The sequence below is a fragment of the Gobio gobio genome (assembly GCF_949357685.1).
Source record: "Gobio gobio genome assembly, chromosome: 25".
Lineage (NCBI taxonomy): Eukaryota > Metazoa > Chordata > Actinopteri > Cypriniformes > Gobionidae > Gobio > Gobio gobio.
Window position 1 is genome coordinate 15,138,548 of NC_137121.1, and position 12,595 is coordinate 15,151,142.

Here is a 12,595-nt window from a genome sequence, read left to right on the forward strand (position 1 = left end):
AGTTATTGTAGAACCACTGTAGTGAGATGGACTTTGTAACGACGTCTTTAGTACCTTTTATTGGTCTTGAGAGTGTAAAGTGCATTGTGCCAATAGAGGCCTTTCTGAGCCATCGGATTTCAACTCAAATATCTTAATTTGTGTTCCGAAGATGAACAGCGGTCTTACGGGTGTCGAGCGGCATGAGGCTAAGTAATTAATGACAGAATTTTCATTTTTGGGTGAACTAACCCTTTAAGTAGGTAGCCTACTTATTTTGAACAAGTATTACTTAAAAAAGACCACTAAAAAGTATGTTCTATATGTTTGTTCTATCTCATGGATTCCAATGAGGCCACTGGAGGACATTTATGAATGGCAGTGTAAAGTGTCCATCTATGCACACTTCAGAATATCGCTGGAAGAAGTAGTCTACTTCTTCTGTGACATACTGTTTCGCCTACTACGGTATATAGTAGGAAAGTATGCAATTGGGAAGTATGTGCAGCCTGAGTGTCCATCAGTTCGTTGAACTGGTCGTGTGAAAGGCAGGAAAGCCTATTTCAAAAAGGAATCTAAGTCAGTTGATTCGTTCACTTAAAAGATTCGTTCACGAATGAAACGCCTCGCCTACTTTACGACGTTCTTTGGTGGAATACAAAACAAAATAATTGACTTTTTTTCTAATACAGTGTAGCCTAAGTGAATGGTGACTGAGGCTGTCATGCCTAACACCCCTCTTGTGTTCAATGGAATAAAGAAAGTCATTCTGTCTTTCATGCTGTGTAAATTATGACAGATTTTTCATTTTGGGTGAACTATCCCTTTACGAATCACCAAGTGAGAAAGAAACCGTCATACGTATTCATCGCATGTTCGTTATTGGGGACTCCAAGTCCCAGGAGACATTGCGATTGATTTCCAGCTCCACCGTTGCCATAGTTACACTCGCTGCTCAAGTGCCCAACAGCAACGCAGCCAAGTTTGCGAAGGAAGGTGGCTTAACTATCAACATTTCTAAATCAGGCATTAGAGGTATTTAGCTTTGTATGTTTACAGCTTTACATATGAATAGATATTACACACCGTTTGTGTTTAAACACATGGATTTGCGAGAGACCGTGGTTAGTTGTTACACACTCCTTTTAACATTTCCTATTGCTTTATTTTTCAACGTCAACGTCTGTGCGTAACTCGACGTCTTGTCTACAAAAAGTTATCGAATATTTCCACCGTTATTAGTCTTGAAAAATACAGTTCGTTTCGTCTCAATAGTGGCCCACTATGTGAGTTGTCACAAAAATGGGAACCTGCTGTTTGTTACTGAAGAGGATTTAAGTATAGGCTATGCTAGTTCTTATGTTTAAAATATGAAATACTCTCTAAACACATCACATCTGTATTTAAAGGTTTTATAGTTTATTTTAAAAAGTAAACAGTCAACCATGGACCAAATTATGAGCAAAACAAAACGATACAGTACAAAGTAACATACTACCATTTTAAAATATTGTTTTGGCCAAAAGTAATTTATAAATTTAACAAAGTTACTGCACAAAAGATTTATGAAAAATAGTGAGAATATATTTAAACCTCTCACAACTAGCCCCAGTCTCCTCTACAAAACTCCCTTATAGCAGAGCAGAGTCTTATAAAGTATATTTCATGAATGTTTATAAAGCTGTGTCCTCTCTTTTTAGCTGGTTTGCGGTGAGCGATGGAGGGATGTGTGGTCCGTCTCCACAATGTTTGTTTCAATGCTGATTTAAGCGCTCAACCCATCATAATCAACTTCCACCAACTCTTCCAAGCCAGCGATGCTCCTGCAATTCTGCCTATGGTATTTTAGATTAACATTCTAAAGAACTAGATTGATATTACACTAGAAGCCCAAACATTGTATTTTCCATTAAGGTTGTCATTTATATATTACTGGGTGGGTAGTTAAATGCCCAACTGTAAAAGATTAATCAATAAACATAATGTTGACTGAGAAGGGAAATATTGCTACAAGCATCCCACCAGACAATACAAATATCACAAGGCAGTGTTTTCTCTTGCTCTCATACTCTCATATCTTTTTGTTGGATGTGTCTCGAGTGCTATTTTGGATTTGGAAAGGTTTCTCTGTGCTTTGGTTCATCTCCAAAAAACATTAACAGATACTACATCTGAAAGGCTAAAGAGTTCAGTATGATCACAAATAGGCTATTCTTACTACACCAGCATATTACAACAAAAAATACATGTATTATGAACACTTTGGGGCCGTTTACACAACACTCAAAACGGAAAACTTCCTTTACGCTTTTCACTTACAGACGACGTGTTGTCAAAATGATTGATGTTCACACAAATCTGCAAAAACGACTACAAACTCTGTATTATGAATGTCAGGCCAGTATGGCTATGTCACTTTGTAAAGAAACACTTCACGCCTATTGACTGAATACATAATACGCATGCACATAACATCACCGTTTTCACAAATTTGTAGTTTATCCGGAGACGATAACAGTATCGTTTTCAAAAATCTTGAATCCCGTTGTCAAAAGTTTGCGTCTTCAGTCCCCCCAAACGGTGTTAAATGTCGTAAAATGAACAGCCAAAACACATTTTTGTACATTGTTGTCATGTAAACGTACCCTAAGGCCGCGTGTCCACCAAAGCGTTTTTAGCCAGCTTATAAAGTAGGTGCTCTGCGGAAAACACCTTGCTGTGAGCACTTGAGAGCGTTTTGGCAGGGCAGCATTTTTTTCAGTTGAGACACTTTTCTTGGAAGTGTTACTAGTATCTCATTTCACAGGAAGTTGGTTTCTGTATTGTTTCTATATAAAAATGCAGATATATTGTATAGTATTTACTCTGGCTCTTGTTTTAAATAATTTTGTTCCGTTATTATGCTTGTTGTTGTTATCTTGACGTTGTACACACAGAATGTGGCAGACTGACGGTTGGTCGGTGTTGTATTTGTCCCGCCCCTCCACTATTGTGATTGGTCAGTAAAAGTGACAGTGAAGAGCGCTGCGTTTTACTCAAAGTTGAACATTCTTCAACTCTCGGCGACCGTTAAAAATTGCCTCGTTGCGCTCATGGCGTTCTAAAAACACGGCGGTCCCATTGAAAACAATTGGATACTTTGGAGCCTCGCTGCTTACTGACTAGATAGGCTGCTGCTTTCTAAACTGTACTAAAACAAAGACTTTATAAAGAAAGATAGTTCACTCCTATTATTATGAATGGGGGAAAGTGCAACACACAATATGGTGGAATAAGTCCCGCCTTCTGAAGAAATGAGCCAATTGCTGATTAGTAATGTCATCGAGTCACTGCAGCTGCCGTTAGAAACTCCAGTTGCTTTAGAAACAGGCAGTCAGTGTTGCCAAGTCAAATTGGGCTACTTCTATTGCCGCAGGCTGTTTTTGAAACTGGTTTTGGTTGAAGCGACCCCAATTATGTGATATTTAGCCCCGGGAATGAGAATTTTAGCAGGCAGCCCTGCAAAAACCCCCACCTATTTAACCCCCCGAACCAGAGAACCTCCCCGTAACGCGATTGGGCTTGTTTTGGGCTAGTTTTGAGTAACGATTGGGCGGGTTTTGTTGTGAAAACCTGGCAACCCTGCAGTGTTCTGAGACGCATGTGTTTAGGACTGCGCATCCGCATTAGCTTTGTCCAGGCTGAAAAATGCTGTTTTTTTGTCATTCAAGCATTTAGAAACAAAATGTATAAGACAGTTTGTTGTCAGATTTCATTGGTGATTTCAAATATGAAATTTAACCATAATCTTGATATTGTTGGAGAATTTGATGTTTCCTCATTCAAAGAGATAGGAGCTGCACTTGCTTGCCCGAGAGGCATTTCAAAGATGGCCGCCAAGTGAAATGATTTGTCTTAAAGGGACTTTGACTGAAATAAAATGTTAAAAAAAAATTTCTTTTCTTTCTTAATTTTGTCAATTAAAATACATTGGACAAATCAACCAGTAAATTAAGTTTAGTTTACTAAAAATAAAATAAAAAATAATTTAATAAAATATATTTTTTATCTTGAAATAATGAAATATAATTATAATCTCTCACCTCATTTGCCACTGGATTCAGTTTTCACTGAGATAGGCTTGTTGCAATACTCTCTGGTCCTGCCTTCTCCACAAAGGATATATACGATAGAATTTGGCCAAAAAAGGTATTTTAATAGGCAGCATAATTAAGTTGCATATCCTTAATGCCCTTAGAATGTTTCCTATGTAGGCAGCTCACTTGGATTTGAAACAACATAAATGTGAAAAATTGCCTCACACACGCCCATACACTTACACCCACCCACACGCTAATTCATTTCAATCCCACTTAGCCTTTTATTATCTTGCTTGCTTTCCCTTTATTGATGTTTATTGATTATTGAGGGCTGTATTCTACTTCCTTTCCACATATTAACTCCCTCCTTGTTTTTGAAATTTTATCTTGGCTTTTATAGCTCTTACTCCACAAAATATGAAATTATAGAGCCAGCACGATCAGGAATATAGGTCACGTTTCAGCCTCCCATCGTGTTGTCCAGGAACTCCCAGTCTTAATTGAATGGATTTTTTCCCATTGCTGCACAGCTAGAGCTTTCCAAACACTGGCGTGGGGGGTGGGCGTCATGCTGCAGTCGTCCTTTTGCACTGAATTGCTGGCCGCATGACATCTTGAGTCCACTGCTCTTTTCTACATAACCCGAGGCAGATGTTTTGATTTTTTGGTGTGTCGTGTTGACATATACAAGCATATGTTTGTGCGAGCATGTGTGCTCAGAGATTCTCTTGATCTTGCAGATAAGGAATGAGGATGTTCTTCGGACTGTGGTGGCTCTATTGGACACATCCTTGCCTGATGTCGGCCCCAGAGACGTGCACGAAACCGTGCACTACCCTGGGATACATACTATTATTTTGTTAAGGGACCATGTAGGTATGTAATTCACCTTGGTTGGGTAACAGAGCATGAATTATGCTAGTGAGCATGATTCCGTATAGAATGAGTTTTGGCCTAAAGCCAATTTATGCTGATTGCTCTTTGCAGATGTTTTAGAGGACTATAGGGGCAAGGCTTCCAGGACACATTTGAGCCCAGTGCCCTGTAAAACAACAGACCGAGCTGATTCCAAACACAAGCTGCTCACTGAAGTATACAGCGACTCTGAAGAGAGTCCAGAGGAAACCTCAGAGGAGGCGTCGGCAGAGGAGACAAGTAACAGGTTGAGCTTTCCTAAAAATTAACTCTAAAGGTGCGGTCACATTTGCCATTGTTATGCAAATGTTCGAGGGTGCAATGCAGTCATTTCAATAGGAATCCACATGATTGGGCGAAAGATTTCCCCACGCAGATTTCACAACTGGTTTCCCTGCATTGACCAACAGAAAACTGCTTGATTTGAAAGTGACTGTGTGAGCAGTGCTTAATACATTGCTATATTGACAACGGACGATTGACCTTTATAACTCGCAATTGCATGCAACCGAATTGCATGATATAAAGTCAGATTGAGGAGATATAAACTCGCAATTCTGACTTTATATCACACAATTGATATTTGACTCCTCAGAATTGTGAGATGTAAACTCAGAATTGTGTGAAAAAAATACTTTTTTTCTCCGAATTGCGAGTTTATATCTCACAATTCTGAGAAGTCAGAATTGCGAGTTGTGAAGTCAGAATCAATTGCATGATATAAAGTCAGAAATTCTGACTATATCTAGCAATTGCGTGTTATTAAGCAAGAATTGAGAGATATAAACTCGCAATTGCTAGAAAATTCTGTGTCGGAAACAAGCTTCCATAGGTTTCAAACTAATATCCAAAAATTTAAACTTTTTACTTTTTACTCAGCCAGCATTTACTCACCCTCATGTTGCTTTAAACCCCTTTCTTTTGTGAAACACAAGGCAGGATGTTTGAGCTGCTCTTTTACGTACATTCTTAAAAATAAAGGTTCCAAAAGGAGATTTTAGCAGCAAAGCCATTGAAGAACCATTTTGGATTGCCCAAAGAACCTTTCAATACACAGTTTTAAAAGAACCATTATTTTCTTAGTGTGAATAACTTTTGAATAATCTGAAGAACCTTCTTTCCACTATGAAGAACGTTTTGTGAAACAGAAAAGGTTCCATGGTTTGTTCAAAAAGTTTCTTCATGGAACCATAAATGCCAATAATGAGTGAACACTGTACAAGAAAGGTGGATGGTGATTTATGCTGTCAAACTCCAAAACAGACTGAAAAACACCACAAAAATATCATAAAAATGACCATGTTCCAAGTCTTCTGAAGCCATATGATAGTGTTGTGTGAGAAACAGACAGAAAATTTAATGAGAGAGAATATGACATGATTCGGCTCAAATCGTTTGCTGATTCTGTTAAAGATAATGGGATTACAACGGCTTTTTTTCCCAGATCCTCTCTGGCAAACAGTTTGCCAAGTGTTCCTTATCGGCTTTATCCCTCCTCCTACAGGCATAGATTTGGAAAGGAGTGAAGTGGAGTGAATATTTATTTATTTATGACATTTCTCTACATTTAACAGAGGTCATCATTACCTTATTATGGTCAATAACAATGACAAATGCCACCATGCATGTATGCCGGTTAGTTTCTATGCCAACGCAACTGTGTTATATAGTTTCAGTGACAATTGTATCCTATTATGGTCACTTACTGGGACAATGTTAGTGCATAGTGTAACAGAATACTGTTGGTTTTGTACAAAATTACAGTCATAATTTCGGAATCTTGTTGTAGACACATTGCGCTATGGTGCTCATGTGGGAGATGGAGGTTCAGACCTGCCCTGATCCCATTTTCATCAGTCTCTTCTTATCGTTTCAAGACTTCTAGTTACTTCTGTTAATTAAAAACATATTTAGTTGAATGAGCCTGTTCTCTGTTTCCCTGTAGATGGTCTTGGGAGCGATTCTGTGAAGGCCTACAGGAGTTTGTGGATGGAACGAGGGATAGGAAAGAAAGAAGAGAAGTACAAGGAAGTGACGGACAGATCCCGCCATCCGCCGTAGGAGTTGAATCTCTGATCGTGGCTGCTGCTTGCTATGAAGTCAAGCTACTGTAAGCAAAGTACAAGCACTGTGCCTAATTTAATCAAACAGCTGTGAAAGAGCCTTATAATACTATTTTGTGAAATAAAACACTGATGCTTTTAAAAGCAAGATACTTTTCTTCTGTTAGTATCTCATAACATCATCTGGCAATGCAGTAAAGCTTTGTCAATTGCATTTTATAGTCATTTTTTGCAATAAAGAGGGAATTTTGCAGACACAATATGGATATTACATCAAATGTAATGCAAAGTTCAGCTAAATCTCTTGTTTGTTGCATCCTACAAGGGATGTTCACACTAAACTATATCCACATGAAAACTAGGGATGTATATACAGTATATATACGCCGATCAGGCATAACATTATGATGACAGGTGTGTGAATAACACTGATTATCTCTTCATCATAGCACATGTTAGTGGGTGGGATATATTAGGCAGCAAGTGAACCTTTTGTCCTCAAAGTCGATGTGTTAGAAGCAGGAAAAGCAAGTGTAAGGATTTGAGCGAGTTTGACCAGGCCAAATTGTGATGGCTAGACGGGTCAGAGCAACTGCAGCTCTTGTGGGGTGTTCCCGGTCTGCAGTGGTCAGTATCTATCAAAAGTGCTCCAAGGAAGGAACAGTGGTGAACCGGTGACAGGGTCATGGGCGGCCAAGGCTCATTGATGCACGTGGGGAGCGAAGGCTGGCCTGTGTGGTTCGATCAAACAGACGAGCTACTATTGCTCAAATTGCTCAAGAAGTTAATGCTGGTTCTGATAGAAAGGTGTCAGAATACACAGTGCATCGCAGTTTGTTGCGTATGGGGCTGCATAGCCGCAGACCAGTCAGGGTGCCCATGCTGACCCATGTCCACCACCGAAAGCACGTGAGCATCAGAACTGAACCACAGAACAATGGAGTAAGGTGGCCTGGACTGATGAATCAAATTTTCTTTTCGATTACGTGGATGGCCGGGTTTGTGTGCGTTGCTTACCTGGGGAACACATGGCACCAGGATGCACTATGGGAAGAAGGCAAGCCGGTGGAGGCAGTGTGATGCTTTGGGCAATGTTCTGTGGGAAATCTTGGGTCCTGCCATCCATGTGAATGTTACTTTGACACGTACCACCTACCTAAGCATTGTTGCAGACCACGTACACCCTTTCACTGTGACTGTGGTCTCTTTCAGCAGGATAATGTGGGGTTTTTTTCTTTTCAGGTCAGGGCTGTTTTGGCAGCGAAAAGGGGGGCCAACACAATATTAGGTCATAAAGTTATGCCTGTTCGGTGTATATATAAAAAACATTCCTAATTTAGTATTATATTTAATTATCTTATTCATATTTATTTGAATACATTTTATTAAATACAAAAGCTCTAAGGTGTGACGACATGCATCATTTTGCATGCTTAAAATGTATTATGACAACCCCTTAAACCCTACTCCCATTCACATACTTTTTATCGCAATTGACTGATTTACAAAACGTTCTAGTTTGTCTGTTTCATTCTTTTTGCATTAAAAGGTAATCGAATACCTTCTATGCAAAATCATCTTCCACCTACAACCCACAAGTCTAAATCAAACGCTGTCCAGCTGCAAGAACAAGCTCCTGACTGTCCTTCCCTGTAGCCTCAGGCATTTCAGCTCTTTATGAGTGGATACCATCCAGGATTTCTAAAAAACGACTTTATTTATATCATCAAACTGAAGCAAGCCTTGTCATTATAAGATCCCACTGAATGGTGTTGCTCCACCCTGAGTCTATTTCCAGTCCAGAGGGGCTGAAGAGTGGAGAAACCTGCCCTGCCCTGCTGACTGTGGGGTGTTATTACCAGTCAATGAGAGACTATGGCTTCCTCTCACGCTCCTTTCCCTCTTCTGCACTCTGTGTTTGTGCCAATGGCTTCCACATGGCCTGTGGTTTAGTTTAACCTCAAGTGTCTGCCACACACACACCCTTACTAGAATGTGGAGACACATTGTGACAGGTTTAAATGGGATGTTTTTCAGAAAATCAAGCAATAAGCTGATCTAATGAAGACATTGATTTGGAGTCTTCTGTTTCTGTCTGTGAAATTGTAGGCTTAGAGGAGACACGGTGCTTCATCTGTCTCTTTTGGCTGTTAGGAAACGCTACCGGCACCTTGGGATTGGCAGCTACATCATGGAGGTAAACGCAAGCACAAATTGCTTCTGTTTGGACCTTGTCAAAGCTTTTGTACATGTTCTGCTTTGAATAGTTGTGACACTTGTATCATTGCTGCTGTGTCTTAACAAACGGCCTTGAAGTTTGTATTTTGCTTAGACACTGCCCTCTGTTGTTTGCATGTAGTACTGCTATTTCGTTTTTTGTAAATCTCTCAACTTCAGTTTGTCCATTTTAATTCTTTTATTTGTTTTATGGATTTTGTTTCAGCTTCTGAAGACTCAGACTGTAGTAGGGCAATATGATGTGCTTGTTGCTCACGTTGACATGGATGCAATTGATTTCTTCAAACGTCACGAGCTCACCGACGACATCCTCCTCAATGACAAGTTCAAGTACTGATAATGTCATCCCACAATGCATTTTGTGCTATTACACAGATGCTGGAATTTAAATCTAAATTTAAAAATCACACAATAAATGTCTAGATGCAAAAATCACATTACCCTATGCCCATGGACAATCTAATTCATTTTGCACACAAAAATGACTTTCTCAAAATGTCAATCATATTTACTTGGCTCGAAATGCCATATAAAACGCATATAAAAAGGCAGATGAAGAACAGATGGTCCATCTAAGTGGGCTGTTCTTACCAAGAATAAGCTGAAAACTAGACTCGACTTTATGCTGATTATTAAAACTCTGTCTGTGAGACCAATATGATTATTTTTTATTGTTTAAACAAACAGTGCCATCTTATGCCAGGTGGTGTATGACTTATAAATGTATATGTACAATACATAAATTGTATTAATAATTAGGGCTGCCAATCTAGTCAAATATTTAATAGCAATAAATCTCTAAATGTTTCTGTAGTTAATGCATTTATTTCCTTTTTAAAAAGATATTTACAGTAGGTAATCAAAAATATGTATTAGGTAATAATACATTACACAACATTATTTTAAAACAACAATAATTCAATAATAATACACAGTGTTGTTATTGTTAACTAAAACTATTGAAAATCAGTTTTTGTAAATGAAGTAAAACTGCAATAATGTAAAATATAAACATTACATTTTAAACATAAATTAAAAATGTTGCCTTTGCAGTTTAAACACTAAAATGATTCAATTTTCAATTATATTAAATTAAAGATAAATATAAATATATACTTTACTATATATATACTAAATATATATAAATATATTTAATTAAATATATACTAAAAAAATATTTTATTTTAAGGTTACAGGTTACTACATGTACTTATTGTAGTAATAACAGTAAATTATGCATAATTACCTGTAACTAACCCTAAACCAAACCCTAACTCTATAGTAAGTACATGTAGCTACGTCACCTTAAAATACTATAATAGTATATAAATAATACTGAAATAACAGTGATAATACAACCAAAATAATTCCGCTGTGTTTTTTTAAGCAATCACATTAAAAAAAAATGTATTTAATGATACTTTGTTTTGGTATACTACACAGAGAGCTGAAAGATGACTGGACCAACAGTGTTGTCATGAGCTACCTGCCACCCTTTACTACAGGTGAGGCACACACACACACACACACACACACACTTACAACTTCATGTTTTCGTTCAACATATTTCCCTTTAGATCTAGAGATGAGAAATCCTGCTTTCTTTCTGAATTTACAAGAGTTGGAGATGGAGATGGATATGGCGTGAGTTAATCTTCTCTGACTTCTGTTCTGACTGGTTGCTATATGCTTGCTGGTTTGTTCTAACCCTAAATATGTGCAATAATCTTAGCAAGCACCACTAATAATAACCTAAAATGTATTAAACATCTGATTGCAAGATTATTGGTGTCTCTGTTTCTTAGAAGGTCACAGGCTCTCTGTGCGTATCAGCAACAGGTGGTGTGTGTCACCAGGCTACTCAAAGAGGTCAAGACCTTACGCAAACAGGTGATATTACATAATGATGTTTTATAAACAAAGTTCAGGAGGAACACGTTTAAATTGGCTATCCAATCAGTATGAGATGAGGCCTATATATTTATACATAGCCGACTCACCTATGTTCCTCGACGGTTTCCTGCATCCCACCACCACCCCGTCTCCTCACAGTTGCTTGGTTAACTATCTTAATCAGAGATACAGGGGGAGTACTCTGGGTTCAGGCCAAAATTCCGAGTTCGGAGCCCTCCCCTCGGACAACCCACCAAATACACATATATTATTCTATCTGATTATTTGTATTAAATGTGAACTCGTGAACTGACAGGTGTCAACTATAATCACAGATAGACTCACGTATCTCTCTCTGTGTGTGTGTGTGTGTGTGTGTGTGTGTGTGTGTGTGTGTGTGTGTGTGTGTGTGTGTGTGTGTGTGTGTGTGTGTGTGTGTGTGTGTGTGTGTGTGTGTGTGTGTGAGTGTGTGTGTGTGTGTGTGTGTGTGTGTGTGTGTGTGTGTGTGTGTGTGTGTGTGTGTGTGTGTGTGTGTGTGTGTGTGTGTGTGTGTGTGTGTGTGTGTGTGTACACTTCCACGGCGAGTGGTTTTTCAGCTAGATCTAAAACACGAGGAAGTGGACCGTCTCACCTGCAAGCTAGAACATGAAAAACAAAAGAGGCAAGATGTAGGTACGTTTGCACAGGTATTTGCCTTCCTGTTTTACACTAAACAAAAGGTTAAAGCAGCATCTACCAGGTATGTTCACAAATCAAGCATTTTTGGTAATTTAATATTAAATATTTGGCAGGAAATACTCTTAACCCTTTCTTTATTCTTTTTTTCTCTCATTTTAACCCTTGTTTTTAATCAATTTTTCTAACATTATCATTTCCATTTCCCTATTACCTTTTTAAGGGATTTTTTAATAGGTACATTTTCACTTTGTATTGTATTTACATTGTATTAAAAAAAAAAAAAAAAAAAAAAAAAAAAAAAAAATATATATATATATATATATATATATATATATATATATATATATATATATATATATATATATATATATATACATTTTCCTATTCCTTTTCTAATTGTAATGCACATTTTGTTTTTCATGATTGTCACTTATTTTTGTTATATTTATTATCTTATTATTTTATTTGTATTTTCTACTTTATCTTTATTATTGTGTTTTATTTGTGCAAACTTTTCTTTTGTTTTATTTTATTTGTATTTAGGGAGTTTAAGTATAATTTATTATATACTTTTTTCAGTTAAGGAGATGAAGGGGTTATTTTAATAAAATATCTTGTTTATGTTTTGTTTTTTTATCTCCCAATTTAATATAATGGTGTTAAGAATAGATTTAGGGGACTTTCAAGTTGAGTCTCTCTCAAAATTAATTCCCAAACCCTAAATTAATATTGAGGCAAATTGAATATAAA

At 37.6% G+C, this 12,595-nt stretch overlaps 1 protein-coding gene across 1 annotated transcript in view; it reads left to right on the top strand.

Moving 5' to 3' along the window:
- The window catches only part of LOC307121829 (uncharacterized protein), a gene marked incomplete at its 5' end in the record, with an annotated part of 38,011 nt that overhangs the window by 13,424 nt on the left and 11,992 nt on the right, over positions 1–12,595 (top strand). Inside the window, 10 exons of the mRNA XM_079809585.1 lie at positions 1,680–1,689; positions 4,799–4,934; positions 5,046–5,220; positions 6,919–7,083; positions 9,146–9,233; positions 9,480–9,604; positions 10,718–10,779; positions 10,852–10,918; positions 11,080–11,164; positions 11,764–11,839. Coding sequence (XP_079665711.1) covers positions 1,680–1,689; positions 4,799–4,934; positions 5,046–5,220; positions 6,919–7,083; positions 9,146–9,233; positions 9,480–9,604; positions 10,718–10,779; positions 10,852–10,918; positions 11,080–11,164; positions 11,764–11,839 — 989 coding nt within the window. The remainder of the gene's footprint in view (positions 1–1,679; positions 1,690–4,798; positions 4,935–5,045; positions 5,221–6,918; positions 7,084–9,145; positions 9,234–9,479; positions 9,605–10,717; positions 10,780–10,851; positions 10,919–11,079; positions 11,165–11,763; positions 11,840–12,595) is intronic.